At 46.7% G+C, this 18,718-nt stretch overlaps 1 protein-coding gene across 1 annotated transcript in view; it reads left to right on the top strand.

The window, feature by feature from the left end:
* The window catches only part of crppa (CDP-L-ribitol pyrophosphorylase A), a 487,012-nt gene that overhangs the window by 117,989 nt on the left and 350,305 nt on the right, over positions 1-18,718 (top strand). Inside the window, exons 4-5 of the mRNA XM_078535079.1 lie at positions 691-795; positions 16,579-16,624. Coding sequence (XP_078391205.1) covers positions 691-795; positions 16,579-16,624 — 151 coding nt within the window. The remainder of the gene's footprint in view (positions 1-690; positions 796-16,578; positions 16,625-18,718) is intronic.

Raw genomic sequence — 18,718 nt, 5'->3', positions numbered from 1 at the left:
AGCTATTGGACATGGGTTGACGGGGTGGAGGAAAGAGACAAAGAAAGAGAATTACAGACACAGTGGAATAGAAATTTGTCATGTGAGGAAGTGAAAATTATCCAGATCAGCAATGGTTGCCTGTAATACACCCATTCCAATAATCAGTTCTATTGACTTAATCTACCTTCAATTGCCTGCCTCTCGGATATCTTGTTGTGTATTCTCAGCTTTAAAGATACTATATATATTATTATATATGTATTACTTAAGTATATCACCTTGTTATCATTAAGTTTTTTTCATTCATTCCTAGGATTTATTGCTTATCCTGAATTAAGATTGAAATTCATTATAGTTCCTATAAATCAGTGACCTTCATATTATCCTCTCCATGACACTGAAAAAGCTCTTTTATTATAAAACAGCGAATATCTTAACTAACCATGCACGATGGGAGATAGAGAAATTTATTTAGGGAGATTGAGTAATTTATAATAATTTCTGACTCTGTTTCTGACACAGCCAACAGATTATAAATATTAATTTTAGGTATGTGGAAGGTAGAAAATTGCAAATTGGAACTTCAAAAATGTAGCATCACAGTACCTCATGGCTGCTTAAAAAATTATATCTATCTGTAATGATTTTTAAAAAAAATTCCCTTCACGATCCGTATGGTGTGATTCATATTAATATTTTCTATTCCAGTGCACAGATTATGATTTTGAATATGGGACAGAGTGTCTTCATTTAGCTTTGAAGTATTGTGGCACATCTGCCAAGCTCATTGATGGACTGTCTGATCTGTGGAAGGTAAGAGGGAACTCTTTAAGTTTAAAAATCATGCTCTGTTGAAAGCATCATTGTCCATGGTGCAAACTTGGTGAGGTCTAGAAACTTATAAAAACAGGAAAGACTGGAAATACGCAGCAGGTCTGGCAGCGTCTGTGAAGAGAGAAACTGAGTAAGCATTTCAGGTTGTGAGCTTTCATCAGAATTGATTCTAGAAATTAACTCAAGAAACTTAATATTCCTTAATATTTGCAAGGGTGGTTGAGAGGGTAAAAAGGAGTGTGTATTGACAATATTAATTACATATTCTATTATGGCGTTAGAATGTGAGCAGGTTCTATCGGGTTATATTAGATGAAAATTCATTTGGATAGTTAAGGGATAGAAAGGGAAATTGAATGATACTTGTGATAGTGGAGAAGAGCTGGAAGAGACAGTTCAGAAAGATATTATAATTTTATAAATTATGGTATCAAGTACAAGAGTTAAGAGGTAATGCGAAATTCTCATACAAAACATTGGTTAAACAATTATTCCTATCTAAAGTGTTGGGCACTCCATTATAAAAAGGACATCAAAACCCTGGAGCGTCCATCATGGATCCACAAGCATAATGCTAGGGATGGAAAACCGTAGCAATAAGGAGAAACCTGAGGTGTAGGACTCTTTCCACTGGAGCACAGAAAGCTAAGAGGAGATTTAATCAAGGTTCTCAAAATTGTTGTTCGAAAGTATTGATAGAACAAACATTTCTTGTGTTTGGGAAATTAGTGTTGAGGACTGGTCAATGTAATACTATTAAGAGAATAAGAAGTTAGGAAAAATCCTTTTGCACAGGTGCTCTTGGAACATGGCATGCTTTGCCATAGGGAGTGGTTAAGACACAGGTCATTGAACTTTGTAAGGGAAGAATATATAAACATTTGAGATAGAGGAAAATACAAAGCTTTTTGGAAGAAAGCAGGGCAGTCAAATTAGCTTTGGATTGCACCAGCAAAGAGTTAGCAGAGATACAATTAGACAAATTACTTCTTTTTGTGACTTGAGTTGTCACATAGTTGTATCTGAGAATTGAAACATAACTTTAAATATATTGATGAAATGTGTGTCACAAAATAAAATCTCAGATTGTCATTTTACAATGTTAATTATGTTTTATGTTTTGCGGAGAATAATGCAGTTAAAGCAGTGAAGCAAAAGCATATGGTACTGAGATTAAGGGCAGGATTTTCCCCCCGTCGGGGGCAAAGTTGAAGGGTGGGTGCGCACAGGCGTGCTTCCGATCGGCGCCTCCGTGTGGGGGCGCGGCGCCATTTTACGTTGGTCTGCCCAGCACGATGTGCACTTCCTTTGGAGGTGGGGGGGAATCCTAAAATCGAGAGTGCGCTCTTTCACACATGCACACAAAAGAGCGCACTCATCTCCCTGAGGCTAAGTGCTGCCTCAGGGAGATCGGCTGTTCTGTGACAAATATTAAAAATAGAAAAAAAACATTCCTGACATGTCCCCTCATGTGACAGTGTCACATGAGTTGGGACATGTCCATAATTTTTACAAAAACTTTATTAAAATTTTTAAAAACCTACATGAAACCTCAACCTGCCTGTGGATGAGGTTTCATGCTTTTTCTAATTCTTGCCAGGGCTCCTGGTCTGCCCTCCCAACCTTAAGGTTGGATGGGCAGGTCCATTAATTAGCTTAATTACCCCGTCAGTGGCCTCAATTGGCCATTGACAGGTCGGCGGACGTGCAGCTGATTTGCTGCGCCCCCGCCTACCGGAAAATTTAAATGGGGTGCGGTGACTTCGGGAGTTCCACCCAACGTCACCACGCGTCATTTAATGTGTCGGCGAACGGGCCCCGCCCACTGCTCGCCGATGGGCAAATCCTACCCTAAGTTTTGGGATTGAACCATTTTTAGCTATTATAAATGGGAAGAGTCAGAGGTTTGCATATGAGTGTTACATGGACTTCTGTCTAGTCCATTGGTCTGCAGTCATCCTAATTGTGACATGTATTTTGTTTATGTTGAGGTCATTTGAGAATATGAATGTATAATACATCATTTTCTTGCATTGAAGAGATACAATAATTGTATGTTGAGATTGGCTATATTTTTATTCTAAAGATTGACTTGAGATGTAAAGGGAATATAGCTGCATCTGGGCCTGTCATTTTATGCCCTATTATACTGGTGTTTCCTTCCTCGCTCACGATGGTCTAGTTGGAAATGTTGCATGAAAAGTGCACTATGAAGCCAACAGTACCTCACTGCTGTGGAGAGAATTACTGTGGGCCCTTTGACAGAACTGAAAGTTATTACAAATGAACTGCATTCAAAAAGGAACAGAGCAGAGGGAAGGGGGTGGAAGAACACCTCTACAAGCACACCACAAGAAGAAATTCGACGTGAAACTCATCTTGGGGAGTAACACAAAAGGGCAAAAGAGAATTAGCAGCCAATACTCCATCTAATTCTCTTTTCCATTGGTTTTTATGAAAATTGGTCTGGGTGTAAAAAGTGCAGTTAAAGTACATTGCCCGGGCAGAATTTTAGCCCTACAGAATAGCCGGGAAAGTGCTTAGGTGGAACATATTAAATGGCTAAATGGCTGAAGCGATACTGACATGCGACAAGAATAGTCATACTGAAAGAAATTAAAAATATTTATGAGACACAGAGAGTTTGGAATGGATAGTTGGTTCTGGGGGTGGGAAACAGGAGTCAGGATTGTTTCTGGGTCCCAAACTTGCCCCAAGGGGAAATAATCACTCTTTAGGATGTTTACAGAGTTGTTTCCCCCCTTAATTGGCATGGAGACAGGTAATCTGTCTGATTAAGTGCCTGGGCAGGCCCTTAAAGCTGAAGGGCCAATTAGAGGCCTTCCAGCCTGAGAGAAGCAGCAGGCTGTCGTAAAGGGTAAGTAACTTACCTTACTGGCAGAATATAATGCTCCTCTGCTGGCAGGTTAGAAGGCTGGGGGGCACATTAAAGCCAGTGAACAGCTGGCCCACGCCTACACGCCTGCCCCCTCATGTAATGTTACCAGTGGCATGGTGTCAGGTAGTCAGTGGGCCATTTGAGGACCTTAAGTGGGCGATTAATGTCCACTTAAGGACCTCCTCTTGCCCACATTAAGATTAAACCAGCAACAGGTGGCGTTAGCTGGTGATGGGTGGTGACCTCCTGGGCCCATCGGAGGGCCCCCACCCCAAAGTGTTAGTCCCCAGGTTCCGCTCCCCCAATGGTCCCTCATTTGCCGGCTCAATCTCCCCTTGCTGACCCTCCCTTCCTAACACCCAAACACTCACAATGCTCTGATCCATCCCTGAATGTCTCCTCAAGCCCTGAGTGTAGTACTAGTCATGGCCATGGTGATGTTGTGGTACTTGAGGATTGCTGACCTCTGATTGGCAGGCATTTCTCTGGCATGGGTCCTCCTGTCCTTGAGGGGTGGCAAGACAGTCTTCAGCCTATAAATTTTTCCCTTGGACAGGCTCCTCACCATCACCACCCTCCCCACCATCACCACCCTCCACCCTCCAGACTTTTTAAGATGGGGGTGTGGGGACCATGGAGCCTTTTTTAATTCAGCCCAATGAGCCTATTAGGCTATATGCCTGGTGAGGGTGGTTAGCTCTGCCGGCCCGGAACTGACCTTGGCAAAATCGTTGGTACCCGGAATGGGGTTGGGAGACTAGCATGCCAGCTGGCACCGGTATTTGTGGGGCCTTCTGCCTCTGTTCCTGACCTCAAGGGTCCTGAAAACTCAGTCCAATTTGAATGATTGAGGTAATGTAGGTAAGGCAATTAGACATAGAAGCAGGAAAACTAGCAAATTCATAGAATCATAGAATTCTACGGAGGAGGGACATTCGGCCCATCAAGTCTGCACTTCGAAGACAAATCCAGTTAGCCTCACTCTATCGCCATTTCCTGCAATTTTTTTTCTCCTTCATGTATTTATCAAATTCTGTTTTGAAGGCCATTATTGAACCTGTAGCCACTATCCTATCAGCCAGTGTATTCCAAACCCTACCCCATTTGTTGCATGAGAAAAGTTTTTCCTAATGTCGTCTCTGGTGCTTTTGCCAATCACCTTAAATCTTTGACTTCTAGCTATATCAACCCTTAAGCTGTTGGAAAGAGTTTTTTTTTTATTGGCTGTGTTTCCTGCCAACATTGCAGCCAACGCTGGACGTGCGCAGTCAATTCTGTTGCTCCCTTATGTCATAGCGGTGACAGCGTTGGCAGTGGACAGGACCAAAAATGGCACTGCTCAAATATTCACAGCTGTGTTTTCTCCCTCGTTTAGGCAACAGTCAAAGCCACTCCCTTTTTTAAAGATGCTATAATTCTCAGTTCAGAATATGGTTCTTGATCATCTAGACAATCTTCAAAGTCCTCTATGTGTTATCATTGCTTGGTTTGGGTTCATGTGATTTCATGCAACTTCTGTGTAAGCAGGGTCTTCCTAGGGATGAGTTTTAGCCATGGGAGATTGGGGTTCAACCTAAACTTCCAATCATATTCATTGCAGGCAGTGTGCCCATACAGATATAAGAGCAATTAGACATAGAAGCATACCCAGAGGTGTACTGGTAGGCTGAGCACAGCAAAATGATGTCATTGGCGTTCCGTGCATGTGCAGCCAGTGCACATGTGCAGACCGCCCAAATTGCGTTTGCAGGAGTTACACTTCTTTATTTACTCTATCCAAACCCTTCAAGATTGGAAATACCTCTATGAAATCTCCTCTTAGCTTTCTCTGCTCAAAGGAGAACAACCCCAGCTTCTCCAGTCTATTCACTGGTAATCCCTCACCCTTGGAACCATTATTTTATGTTTTCTGAACCCTTTCCAAAGCCTTTCCGTCTTGTCTAAATTGCGGGGCCTAGAATTGGATATGACACTACAGCTGGGACAAAACTAGTGTTTTATATAGGTTTAGCATAACTTGCCAACTTTTGTAGTCTATGGCCAGAATTTTCCACTTCCATTGGCGGTGTGCATCATGGCGGGTGTGAGCAGACAATATGGTAAGAAGGCCAAAAATCTGTTTTACGCTGCCATGAAACCGGATCGTAATCATCCGCTCCACTCGTCAACGGCGGGCCATGTTTCCTGCCGCCGCCGCATGTTGGGAACCTAATTTCAATACTTTAGCATCTCATTATAAGCCCCGCTCGCTGGAATCATCCGTGGGGGGGGATGCACATAAGCAGCATACACCTGGCGAGCTGCACTTCGCTCGGGATTTCAAAATTTGTTTGTCCACCTTGCTTCGGTCAGCACTTGCGGTCATCAGCGCCAGGCTTCGCAGCAGCACCACATCACTGTTAGGGGGGCTCATGGGCAGGTCTCTACCTACCAGACCAGCTGTAAGGCTGGGGTGACTTTTCAACAGCTGCAGGGCTAGGACTTGCTTGGGGAAGGTGGAGAAGCAGCCGCAGGCAAGGGAAGAGGCTACAGGATGAGGGCTGTACTGGGAAGCGGAATATCCGAGGGTGTGTGTGGGGACACAAGTTGACCTGTGCAAGTGGCCTCAAGGTGGTGTGAGCTGAGGAGGCAGTCTCCAAAGGAGATGAGACCAGACGGAGATGTGAGGGTGTGTGTGAGAAAGTGAGTGGCGATGTCCCCGAAGCTCGCAGCGAGTGAGATGCCAGTGAACGTGGTTGCCGTACCCTGATGGCACGGATGAGATCATTCATCCTGTTTCTGCACTGGATGGCCAACCTCTTCTGTGCAACGTTGGCACTGATCACCACTGCCATTGCCTCCCAAGCCGGAGTGGTGAGATTACTGGACCTCCTGTGGCCAGAGTGGAGGTGGAGGACATCATGGCGGGCCTCCAAAAGGCATTCCAGTGATGGGTTGCCTGACTCTTCTTGGCTCTCAGGGCCATTCCTTTACTGGAGTAGTCCTGAGCTGCAAGCATTGAGAACTGTGAGCACTACTGCAGTTTAGATATGGCACCTGGAATGAGGAAACGGTGAGGTAACGGAATGGCAGGTGATTCAGAGGCCGCCCACCAGTGAGACAACATGTTTCCTGTGGACGCATAATTAATGAAGCAGGAAGCGGACAATGCGGCGTGAAATCCGCAGGTAAAATGCCATTTTTTCACGTCTGCTACTGCGCATAGTGCAAATCTGGGATGATTCTTCCCTCTGACTCTATTTAAAAAGCCCAGGATCCCATATGCATGAACTATTTTTGGAGCAGGCCCAATGGCCTGGGAGCCTGGAAGGAGAAAAGAGTAGGTTGACACCAGGAGAGTGGACTGCCCTGCCAGCAGTGTTCTGATGGAGGGCCTCCAAGTTAAGCACTACCCTGTCTTTCCCTCCAAACCACCCCCTGCCACCTGCTCTGCGCACACACACAGCACATCCATCCTACTCTGCCCAGTACTTCCAGATAAAGAGTTCTGGTCCAAAGCAGTTAAAATCAGTATTAATAACAGGGCTGAAAAATACCTCTTGGTGCTGCAAATAGGGTAGTTTTGTGGGTTAGTGCTAATGTGTGCGTGGATGCAAGTGTCAACATGGACTGGTTGGTAGAATTCTTTGCAATAGATAAAAATGAAATGGGGAATTTTAACCTGTTAGGGTGGGCGGTTCATACAGGAGGCAAGAAAATGCTGGCGCTGAGCAATTGATAGTCTGGAATACCTTTTAGCACTGAGATATGACAGCTCTGCTTTGGTGAACGCCTTTTTCTTCCAGTACTTGTTCCGAGAGTGCACTTTCAGTGCTTTAGAAGTGATTCCCAAGACTTTGGAAATGATTTCTGCTACCTTGGAGTTTTTTTACTTTGGTCTGCACTTCTCCATTCTCACCATTCTCAGCAGCATGAGAGCAGCTCCACCTTGGACCTCTGCTGAGGAATAAGAGGATCAGGGCCAGCAATAGTTTTCTCCTCATCCACCTACCACTCCACCAGGATAGAGGGGATGAACACTGAGCTCCATCACGTCGGAGGTGATCTTCCAGGGTATACAGGCAGAGGCTGAGATTTCTGGACTTGACTGAGCACCAGTCTCTGAGAAGGCTTAGACACTCATATAAGGTGGTTGCTGACATTTGCAGCCTCCTGGAAGATGACATCCTGCCAGGTGGACCAGACTACAGTTTCCAGCGGCAGCCAAAGTCACCACAGTCCTGAATTCCTTCACCTCCAGTTTTCCATGAATCTGCTTCTGACATCGGTAGAATCTCACAATCTGCTATGCACAAGTGCATCTTTTGGGTGACCAATGCCATTGTTGCCAGGATAGTCTTTTACGTACCTTCACTACTGAATGAGAGGATGCCCAGATTTGCTTGGAATCCAAAAGGTCCAAGAAATCATAAATTGCATCTATATGGCAATGAAGCAGCCCTCAGATCACCCAGCAGCATTCATCAATCGAAAGAGATCCATTATTGTTCAGCTGATATGTAACCACAGAAAGGTTATCATTTGTCTGTGCAAGGTGCCCATGGAGCTGCTATGATACCTTCGTTCTGAACTGGCCAAGCCTCCTGAAGATATTTGCACCTCCAAGCAGTGTCAGCGGGTGGCTCCTTGGAGAGAAAGCCTACCCTCTGAGAATGTGACTGATGACACCATTGAGGAACCATGCAACTGGTGCACAGGAAAGCTACAACAGAAGCCACATGAGAACAAGAGTGATCATTGAGTTGGCCATCAAGATGCTGAAAATGCAATTCAGGTGCCTGGACAGTTCTGGGGGAGCTCTTCAGTATTCACCAGCAAGGGTGTCCAGAATGATAGTGGCCTGCTTCACCTTGCACACCTAACATAGTAGAGAGGACTAGAGCTGAAGAAATAGGAAGAGGAGGAGGAAGAGGATGCGGAGGAGGAGCCTCCTGTGTTTAGAGTACCTGCAGCCACTCACTTACCTGCCAGAAATGCCTGGGATGGACTCCTTCAGGAATAATTCAATTAACTTGAGGCAGTGTAACATTCTAGCAAACCAATGCTTAACTCATTGTGCTCCCCATGCCCCACCACAACTATCCCCAACCCCCAGGCCAAAGCATTCACATGGTCAGCAATCCATCACTCTCACTAACACCCATTGCTTGTTTTTACTCTTGTCCTGCCATTTTCCTCAAGACTGAAGATTATTTGGCACACAACAGAAGGTATAACTGGACAATGGAGCTTTGAAATAAAGTTTATGGTGCATAAACATTGAACATAAAATTGACAATTAACATTGTAAATACCCAAGTGATTATCCTTCTGTAACTATGAATTCTCCTTAAATTTTCCTATGACTACAATATGGTGCTTTCCTTGTGGCTTCAGCAGAGCTAGGGACAGGCTGCATGTTTCCCTGCTCAGCTCAGATACTCATGGCTGATGCCCTCTGGGTTTTGGAGCCTGTGAGATCCTTGCCAAAGTCTGCCCCATCTGCTGCAGGCACAGACTAGGCCTACTGGACAGGATGTGGGGCTCTTACTGAGGGGCGGAGTAGGGGAGAGTAAGGTGTGAGGAGTGGGAGTGCTTTGAGCCGAGCCGTCCCTCCATGTCCCGATCCTTCAACCTCCCTCTCATGGCTTACTTGCATTTCTCTGCTGGCCAAGAGCTGGTGAGCACTTTGCTGCACTTCAGTGAGGTGTTGAACAGCCAAGGTGAGGCTTTTCTCCATCCTATTTAATGTGGCAGACTGAATGTGTGGGCTGTTGTTCAAGCATGCATTCGGTTGCCTGTCGTGTTTGATTCTCAATGCAGGTGGCCACTCTTTCCATGGGTGTAGACATTTGCATGTGGGCCTGAGGCACTCATGGTGGAACCAGGCCACTCCAATCTCTCTCCATTGTGCACCGTGCCTCTCAAAATGCTGACAGACTTCACACATTTTTTGCGGCTGCTCCAAAATAGCCCTCTTGGTCAATGACTCCTGAAGTTCAGTATCTACATCCCAACAGAGCAGAGCATGGAGTGTCCTGTACCCTGTCTTCAGTACTTGCTCCCAGACACATGAATTAGTAGTGACAAGGTGAGAATGTTCTCGGTCCTAATTGCTTTTCACTGCCTGCTGACATCAAGTCAACATGAGTGAGTGTTATGTGGCTGTGTGATATCTAATTCCCAGGTAGCTAGGAAATCCCCTTCTCTCTATCGCCAATGGCCATGCATGCCAAGACTTGCCTCCAGTGCGCCCTCCTCTGAGTGATTAAGAAGCAGGAGAGTCACAACTGGAGGGCTGCCTCCACCTCTCCCCTTCTCCCTGGTGTTTGTAAAGATAAAAAGAAGAGAGATATGAGTGTGAGAAATACAATGTGCTGAGAGGATGGAAGGACAAATTGGTGGTGGGGGGTCACTGTGAGGGATGGATGTGACATGGCAGTAAGTTGAAGATGAGTGTCGGCAGTGGCTGTTCTGATGGGGATGTGAAGAAGTGCCTGGAGCAAGAAGAATGGGTGCAGCTTCAAGGTGTGTTGATTTGAGGAGTGCTGGAGAAGTCAGAGTGAGGAGGTTGGCGCTTGAATGTGACATGCCACTCACCTTTCCTGCCCTGATAAGGTCTTTGACCCCCTGTGACACTAGGCAGAATCTCCTGTTCTGGAACCTGTGTTCGATGGTGGGCACGGATGGGGGACTAATTTCCGCTGGGGTAGCGTGGGATGGCTGACCACATGTGAGCTTGTGCTGTTCAGCTCATTATCTGTGCATCCATGCGGAGCATGGTGAATCTCGTGGACAGGGTGGGAAGGAAGTTGCCACCCCTTCCGTTACCTTATGGGGTTGAAGGCCATATTTAAAGAGCACTTGGACAGCCCTTCATTCACTATAGGCCAGGAGTTTCAGTCTGGATGTCATTCAACACTGAAGGAGAATGTCACAGAGAAGAAAACAATGTGCTGTCCCACAGTTAACTGATGCCTCCCTGAAGACTCTCCCCTAAGCCGTCCAGGAAAGATGGGAGGTGTTGTTTTCCCGAGATGGCAGTTGCAGGCCCTCGGGCCTGACCATGGTGGCCTGGGCAGAGATCGCAGTGGAGTTTATTGTCCGTGGGGCCCAGCACAGAAATGCCCAGCAGAGCATAAGAGGATGAACGATATGCTGTGTTCTGCCAGGGTAAGTGCACTGCAAACTGACACTCATAAGGATATCAGGCAGTCTAAGTGTGCGAGTGCACAGGGATGTCAGACAGGAATTTGGGTTGCAGCAGTCATCAGCAGATGGGACACGTGCATTGAATGTGTGCCAGCCACTTCATGCTGTCAATCTTGCATCAGTTGCAGGACATCCTGCTTCTTAATCACTTACTGGGCAAGACTCAGCAGCTGCCATAGGCATGCATGCTCCTGAACTGCCCATTCAACCATTGGGTTGACAATCAATCCTTCTGTCCTGGCAGCATCAGCGGAGAAGAAAAGAGTTGACGTTTCAAGTCCTCATGACCCTTCAGCAGAGAAGCAGACCCTTCTCTGCTGAAGGGTCATGAGGACTTGAAACGTCAACTCTTTTCTTCTCCGCTAATGCTGCCAGACCTGCTGAGTTTTTCCAGGTAATTCTGTTTTTGTTTTGGATTTCCAGCATCCGCAGTAGTTTTTTGTTTTAATCCTTCTGTCCTTCTGCAGGAGAAGTGTGAGCTAACCTAGACGGGATGCGGAATTCTGGACATTTGAGTCCTCACCTCATAGATACCAGGGAGGAGCAGGACAGTACCTGTGCTGAAGGTGAGATAGGATTCTCCCAGGGAGCCAGTGAGGATGCCTCCAGTCTGCAAATGTCAGCTGTGCCCACAGAGTGAGACATTGATTTAATTAAGGAGCCTGCTTAGTCAATCACTAATTCTTTCTTCTCTTAATTCCAGGTACCAACAAGAAAAGGGGGAGGCCATCAACCCAGACCAGTCATGGCTCCATGTCCAAACCTATCTCAGAAGCCTCAGAGGAAGCACTGTCATGGCGTTTACCTGCACCCTCCACTAGCGCAGATACACTCACCTTGATGGGTCCACGTTCTAGAGTAGGCTCAGGGTCATTATCTGGTAAGCACATCACTGACACGGGTCCACAGCTGACAGAGGAAGCGTCAGCCAAGGTTCCTGACACTCGGACGACTGGTGGAGACCAGGTCCTGCTCAGCCCCATGCAGATGATGAGCCTTTGTAGTCAGCGCAAAGATACATGTTGGAGATGCAGAGACAGGCAGGGAACATCAGGCAGAATTGCCAGAGGCCATGCACAGATTGGACCGAAGGCTAGAGGAGTCCGTCCACATTCTGTCTGCTATCTTGGCTGCGGCATGCAAGCACTTGCCCACCACCATGGAATGGGTGTTAGCCACCTTGGAGACCCAGGTCCAGAAGAACGCACAGTGACTGTCAGATATGCATTCTGTCAGTCTAGCCATGGATGCAGTGCAGCTTTGGCTAAGCGAGAGGCGGGTGGGGGTACCACGACCTCTCTCCAGATGCCCCTTCTCCTCAAGGAGTCAGGGAGAAGGTGCACCAGCCAGGCACACCAGGGACTCCATCCCAGCACACTCCAAGGGTTCCCTGCCACTCCACCTCTCCTCTGCCAGTGACCCCAGCGACTCCAGCAGATCAGGCTGAGGAGAGTGCCCCTGCAGGACCAGGAGACCCTTAGCAGGCCAGGGCCCAATAGGCCTCGGGCCACTAGGGGACGCCTGCCAAAGTCATCACAGACATCAGGACGTAGCAGTCAACTGTCTGCCTCCACCTCAGCTGTGGATGTCGGGGCTGCACCTAGGAAAAGAAACATTAAAAAAAACTGAAGGCACACAGGTAGCACGGGTGTACAACCAAAGTATATAGTTTTGGCGCTTGTAAATATATGTTCACTTGCATTGTTTGGAAGTTTCCTAGATTCCATCTTGCTGCTGGTTACTTCAGTGGTCAGGGACTTTTAAGGATCTGGAATGTGGGCCTCGATCAGAGTCTGATAATAAACTCCTGTACATTCAGTTCTCACACATTATCAGCATAGCCATTACTCAATAATTCCACATGATTAAGCACTGGCCATCATTTGTGAATGTGTTGCCTGGCCACGCATCATGAAAGCCATTACTTGCAGATCACCATGTTCTGACCTCTGAAAATGTTTTTCAGCAAGGTCTTTGCATCTCCGGCTGCTGTTGGCCTGATGTCACGTGGGTGGATGCCATGAATACTTGAGGGAAGTTAAATCTCCCAGAAGGAAAAGCCAGTAAAACTTGGGAAATGATTGGCAGGGTCTGAACTGGTCTTGTATACCTTAAAATGGAACTCCAGTTCAGACCAGTAGCTATCATTTCCAAGTTTTACTTGTTTTTCCTTCTGGATATGTGAGTAGCAAGTAACACTGTAGATGCAATTTCAGGGCTGAGAGAATAAAGTTCTGTACTGTCGTCTTAACAGTAGAAAACCAGAGGCTGCCCTACATGTCTGTAGGAAGCCTTGGTGGACCCATCCAGTCGTTAATGGCCTTCTTCGGTGATCTGTCATTTTGAGCTAACATGCAGGTAAAGACAGCAGTTAAGGAGGCAATGGGCAAGTTAGCCTTGACTACAAGAGGGATTTGAGTGTAGGATTTAACAAGTGTGTGTGCAGTTGACTGACCTCACATGGAGGTTTGTTTGGCCTGCTTGTCCCCTTATCATTAGACATCGCATGAAGGGTTTGCAACCGAAGTGCTTCGGATCTCATTGAAGGACCGGGGTATTAGTGCACAAGGTGAGAGAGAGTAGAATGGGTCTGTGTGCTGGACCATGCTGAGGACTGTAAGGCTATTCATGTGAAGCATCAGCTCTAACAGACCTCTGCAGGGTCCATGCAGGAAAGCTGTTTACCTTGGCTGCGATGTCCACAATGACAGATCACAGTCTTGCACTAATGTTAAGGCCATCTAGGACTACTACTTGTAGGAGTCTCGGCGATTGGAGGGTCTGGAGTGGTTTCAACTCAGCAACTCATAGCGCAGGTGAGGCAGTCTACTTGAGTGAACTGCAAAGTAATCTCAAAACTTCTTGGCATAATGAAGATGTCAAGGGATATGTGTTTACTATGGGCGAGTAGTGATTGATGGGTGTGGGGCAGGAACACGATCTTCTTTGATCAGTCTGCACGGAGGAGTGATCTTGAGGGGCCAAATGGTGTTCACCTGCTCCTCCTTGTGGACCCATCTATCTGGTTCTGCCTGAAAGAGTTCTCTGCCAGGTCAGCCCCCCTTTGAGAGGAGGTGTCAGGATGACATGGGTGCATCCCTGCTGAGATTAGATTTGATCGTGCTTCCCAGCTGCCATGCACACAGACATTGTGAGGGCATGGGTAAAATCAGAATTGTACTTTCAGGTGACCGAGGTCATGGGAGAACAGAGTGCTCTGCAGCTAATGTGTGTATTTAGCGTCAGGGCACTGCATATTAGCATAGTTTGGCGCATGCAAAGAATCAAATCAACAGCAGGGCAGACAGTAATTCAATTTAATTCAGCTATCATAAAGCAGGGTATATTAGTGAAGAGTAAATGTGTGTAACCAAAAGGGAACTGGGGCTTCCTAGCCAGCAAAGATAGAAAATCAAAAAGTTAAAGAAATGTGTTGGCAGCTTATTCAGCCTGGAATCTGATAGCTATCATGTTGGCATGGTCCTGTCTGCCCAGTCATTGCCCCACTATGGCCTCTGCATGTTGTCATCGACATCCAGACCTTCGTCAGCTCCATCTCCTTCGCCGTCCTCCTCATCACAGGAGATATCTCGCTCCTCAATGTCTCCCTCAGGCAAGACATCCCCCCTTTGCAGCGTAAAGTTGTGCAGGGCACAGCAGACAACAATAATCTGGGACACTTTCTGTGGTATTGGAGAGCCCTGCCCTTGTCCCACCCAATATCACCTTTCCTCTCCCCTCTGTCACCCTTGAACCTCCCCCCGTTAACCTGGACCCTTTACCATCCACCTCCACATGCCTTCCCTCCCCTCAAAGCCCACACCCGTTACCGTCCTTATGCCCACCCTGAACCTCCCATTATCCGAGCCACCATTGTAGTCCACTTCCTTGACCACCCACCCCATGAAACCTTCACCTACTGGACTATCACCCTGGACCTGCCACCCTACTGCATCCTACTCCCCTCTCTGACTGTGACTGCTCCATCCATTGCCCAGTACCCTCATTTCAACCCTCAGGACCCTACCATCGACAGCACGAAACCCGCCCCCTGGGACCATTTCTCTCCAACCATCCTTGCCCATAATCCCCTCTCCCCCACTCAGCCACAGGACCCCCCGACCCAACACAAAAGGCCTTCGTCTCCATCCCACGTCGTTGCGCTCTCACATATCTTTGCTGCCTCCTGTCCCCCTTCCCCAGACACTCACCCCGCTTCCGTAGACAATCTTCCTCCCTTTCCCAGAGAACCTCTTCCTTTCCCGACCAGTCTCTTCCTTCCCCAGACACTTGACTCCCCTTCCACCCTTCGCCCGCCTCCGATGTTCAGCTTCCACTCCACCCTACCCCCCACGATTCACCCTTCCACCCTTTGCCAGCCCCCCATGTCCAGCCTTCGTGCAGCTTGCCCTGCTGGGACCTGATATGAATCAGGTGTGGGTGGTCCCTAAGAAGGCCAAAGCAGCGTCTACTCACCTCAAACAGGTGGAAGAAGTGAAGGTTGCCAGGTGCACACCACTTACATACAGTTGTAAAAGTGACTGTTCTAATTTCTCGCTGGTGGAGAGCTTAATTTGATGGGAGAACTTAATTCTGGCATGGTGGCCTTTCAATGAGCATGCATGAAATGCTAATGCATGCAGAAAGGCTTCCCAACATTGTTTGTCGGGAAGCTCGACCCATCTCTAACCTGCCTTTAAAGTTCTGAGTACAGAACTCCAAAAGTTCATCCCGCTGTCGAGAAAAAGCCAAGTTCCCCCGCCTGCCAATTTTCCTGCTGTTGGCAGGACCAGAAGATTCTGCCCTCTGGATCCAGGAGGCATACTGTTGCTGCTCACCTTATCTAGCTGCCACTTCCTGCTATGTCTGCTTGGTCTCTGGGGCCTCCTGTCCACAGGGAACAGGATCTCTCTATAGGGCCTTACAACCTGCAGGGCAGCACGATATCCTGGGATGCATCAGAGAAACCCTTCCCTCGTTGAAGCTCAATCAATCAAGTATCAGGCTCTCTTTTGACAGATGTACAATGGATCTGCTCTGATCGTCGCAGGATTCCTATAACTAGTGAAGCTTCAACAGTCAGGTGCAGGTCGTCAATCTCTGATCTGTGCTGAAATAGTTAACCAGCCGAGGAAGTGAAGATTGCCATTATTGGCTTCAGTGTCTCTGAGCACTGAAGGGAAGAATGACTTTGGGTTTTTGACCCTGGTCACATTCTGTTGATACCTGCTGCCTTTAGAAAGAAAAAGAAGAAAGAAAGACTTTGCATTTATATAGCGCTTTTCACGATCTCTGAATGTCTCAAATGCTTTACAGCCAATTAAGTACTTTTTGAAGTGTAGTCACTCTTGTAATTTTAGAAGAGTGTGTAACAGGAGAAAATAAGAAGGAAAATTGTGTCAGAGAAAATGAAAGTCGATAAGAAATGTTGACATTTTGCAAAGATATGCTAACTGAGGAAACACTAAACTACTTTTAAAAAAGTAAACACAATATAACATACTTTAGCTTTGATGTTTATGCTTAACATCAAAATCAGAGATCCAGAGTACATTTGTGATTTTTAAAATTTTTTTAATTTGATGATTTAAAGAAACAGCTTCAGGCTGTGATTACATTAGCTATTGATTTTCTTTCTGTGGTAAACATAATGACATTTGTCTGCCCCTTAGGTGACTTACAAGCGGGACCTCTATGCAGCTGAATCAATTATCAAGGGTATGTCTTCATGTATATGTCAAATTGAATTGTTTGAACTGCTTTACTGAACTAGATATATCTTAACTTTTCCTCGTGTCACTGAATGTTGGACATGCTCGGACTGTGTGTGGCAAATTGCACTGTGATGTATTATTAACATTATTAAATATCAGGCATGCAGCAGGCAAAGTTATAAATGGTCTGCAGACAAAATTGCCGATTTCGGAACAGCTATTTAAAACATTGGTCTCAGAATAGTAATTTTAATATCCTGGTAAACAGAAGTATATGCATTTTATAAAGCTTATTTCATTCCTAGTTTTGCTAACTACTTAATTTGATGTAAACCATTTGAAAAGCAAGCAATACTGAATTTTAACAGTACTTTGAGTGAGAAGACTGAATTTTAATTATCTTATACATATATTGAAAATATCGGATTTGGAATCAATTGTACTTCTTTAGTCTACAGAAGCACATTGTGGTGTTGGTATGGTTGCATATCTACAAACAGGTCTTCTTTTTATGAATTGACCTCTCACCAGTGTGCTGAAAGAGGGGTGGAAGCTTACAATCTGAGATGGAGAAAGCAACTCATGACTTCATTTGAGCATTATTCTTCGAACACAAGCTAGTTTTTCAAAATTTGTTCTTGGGACATAGGCAGCACTGGGAAGTATTTGGTGCCCATCCCTAGTTGCCCTGAGGGCATTTAGAATCAAGCACAATATGGAATAAGGATCACATGCAGGCCGGACTATAGATTGAAGTGCTCCCTTTCCTGCGAACATACCAGTTTGGGTTGATAATTGGGCAACTTCCTTGGTTATCTTTTCCTAGTAGAGCTTATATAGCAACAGATTTATTGAAATAAAAACAGAAAATGCTGGAAAAGCTCAGCAGGTTTGGCATCTGTGGAGAGAGAAACGGAGAGCGGAATCGTCCCAGAATTACACTAAGTGCAATAGCGGGCGTAAAAATAGATGTTTTACCCGGCAGCTGCAATGGCAGCTTATCACCTCCTTCCTGCCTCATAAATTATGCAGTCACGGGAAACACGCAGGATTGCTGGCAGCAGGCCTCCAGTTGGCCTGCCACACTGTTACCCTGCCGCTTTCTCACACTGGGCGCCTTGGTTACACTTCTCAATGCTTGCAGCCCAGCACTGCTCGGGTGAAGACATGGCCCTGAAAGTCAAGAAGAGTGCATCCCTCCCCGATTCAGTAATGCATCCCTGGGACGCCTTCTGGATGCCTTGGAGGCTTGCCACGAAATCCTCTAGCCCCCACTCTGGCTGCAGGAGGCCATCAGTCTCACCACTCTGGCTTGGGAGGCAGTGGCAGAGGTGGTTAGTGCCAGTGGTGCACACAAGAGGTGGGCCATCCAGTGCAGAAAATGGATGTATGATCTCATCCGTGCCACCAGGGTAAGTCAACCATCTCATCAATCTCAACTCACCCACTCGCAAGCCCATCACACATTCACTGGCATCTAACTCAGTGCCAACTCAATGGACATCACCATTCACCCTCACATCTCTATTTGGCCTCATCTCCTCTGGAGATCGCCTCCTCATCCCGTCCATGGCTCCACTCAGCACACACGCATGCCTAGGATCCTTCTCATTTGACCTGGCATGGTCCTTACTCACGCTCTCTTTCAATCGTTATAATGCAGGACGGGAGAAGTCCCAGACTGGGGGTGGAGTGTCGGACATCAAGGTCCTCACTCCGTTCGAGAGTCGTGAGCTAGAACCGACCAGAGAGGACGTTGACCATTCCTATGGTGGTGGTGAGGTTGGCGGTGAACACCCACTTGAGGTTCCTGCACCACATGATCCCTCTCTTGACGCTACTCTGAGTCCACTTCTGTGTTCAACACAGTTGCCAAGCACTAATATCTCCACTTTCTGTCCTAGGCACATCTGATTCATTGGCCTCAAGCAACCTTGACCCTGACCCCAGCGCCGAGAGTACCTCGGATGAGGACCCTGAGGGCAGCACTGTTGAAGACCTGTCACAGCGCTCACACACACCCTCCCCCCACGCGGCAACACACACCTCAGTGGGACCTAGATGTAGAGTAGCCTTAGGATCACAATCTGGTGAGCAC

This window comes from Cetorhinus maximus, chromosome 3 (genome assembly GCF_964194155.1).
Source record: "Cetorhinus maximus chromosome 3, sCetMax3.hap1.1, whole genome shotgun sequence".
In the NCBI taxonomy this organism is placed as follows: Eukaryota; Metazoa; Chordata; class Chondrichthyes; order Lamniformes; family Cetorhinidae; genus Cetorhinus; species Cetorhinus maximus.
The sequence above is the reverse complement of the archived record's forward strand: the minus strand, read 5'-3'. Positions and strand labels throughout refer to the sequence as shown.